Here is a 1114-nt window from a genome sequence, read left to right as displayed (position 1 = left end):
TTCCAATCAAGTGTTTGATTCTGGAAAAGAATCATATCATTTCCGTACCCATCAAATTCACCTTTCTGTCTCGCATATTTTTCCTTCTCCATCATTGGAAGCTGAAAAAATTGTTTGGCAACTTCACACACTTCTTCCAGAAAGGAATTTTCAATTCCATGATTGACTGCCTGAAATTCCATCCAAACGCAACTCATTTAAGTTTCAACTAAAATCAGTAATAATAATAATAAAAGAAGCAGATTATTCTTAACCTGAAAGCATCCCCATGAGCTAAGAGCTGATCGAAGTTGATGATCCGAATATTTCAATTGAGAAATATCAATTACTGGAATGTCTCCTAGTGGAACAGAAGCATCTATGGTTCCAAAATTAGGACTTTCCCAGATATAATTATTTGGAAACTCAATTCCATTTTCTACCAGCTCTTGCACAGGTTTTCCAATTTCTAGTTCAACTCCAGCCATGGATCAGAATCTACTCGATGGAGAGGGAAAATATTTGATCATAGAGATAAGATTGAGACTGACGTTTTAAAGTGGTCATGATAAAGGAGTCCATAATCTCTATTTTCTAACTTTTTGGTCCCCAATCCCAACTTTCTGACCTTATTCAATTGAGTCCTCAAATAAATCATAATTTTTTAATTGGATCCCGCACTAATTTATTTGAATCTCGATTTTCTTTTTATTTTTGACTTTAAATAAATTTTATAATGGTATGAATTTATCAGGACGTTACATATAGCACAATAATTTTACAATTATAATAAAAAAATAAAATAAAAGATGTGGTTGTACGACGAAATCTCGTGTATTAAAATACAGAAATCGTTACAAATTGTATTTTGATAAATACAAGTGATGTTGACTTTCTTGTAACTACAAAATTGCAAAATCCTCTTATTAATGATCTAAATATTTGAAAACGAGGAGTCACGTGGCTTGAATCCTGGTTTTCAAGAAATTGTTGAAAATTTGATTTGTCGAGATTTGACTTGTTTGGAACTTAATCTTGAGACTTGGACTTGAATTTGATTTGATTTGAAGAAGACTTTGATCTTTTTGGACTTGACGTGAACCTGTGTGATTCAAAGAAGATTTTAATCTTCTTG

The 1114-nt window shown here is 32.0% G+C and overlaps 1 protein-coding gene across 1 annotated transcript in view; it reads right to left on the bottom strand.

The window, feature by feature from the left end:
- LOC111389511 (probable 2-oxoglutarate-dependent dioxygenase ANS) overlaps positions 1 to 467 on the bottom strand; it is a 1123-nt gene extending 656 nt beyond the window's left edge. The window contains exons 1-2 of the mRNA XM_023014436.1: positions 255 to 467; positions 62 to 170 (exon numbers count right to left, since the gene is read on the bottom strand). Coding sequence (XP_022870204.1) covers positions 62 to 170; positions 255 to 467 — 322 coding nt within the window. The remainder of the gene's footprint in view (positions 1 to 61; positions 171 to 254) is intronic.
- Positions 468 to 1114: the final 647 nt, after the last annotated feature.

Source organism: Olea europaea, unplaced genomic scaffold (assembly GCF_002742605.1).
Source record: "Olea europaea var. sylvestris unplaced genomic scaffold, O_europaea_v1 scaffold599, whole genome shotgun sequence".
In the NCBI taxonomy this organism is placed as follows: Eukaryota; Viridiplantae; Streptophyta; class Magnoliopsida; order Lamiales; family Oleaceae; genus Olea; species Olea europaea.
This window is presented reverse-complemented; position numbering and strand designations above follow the sequence as displayed.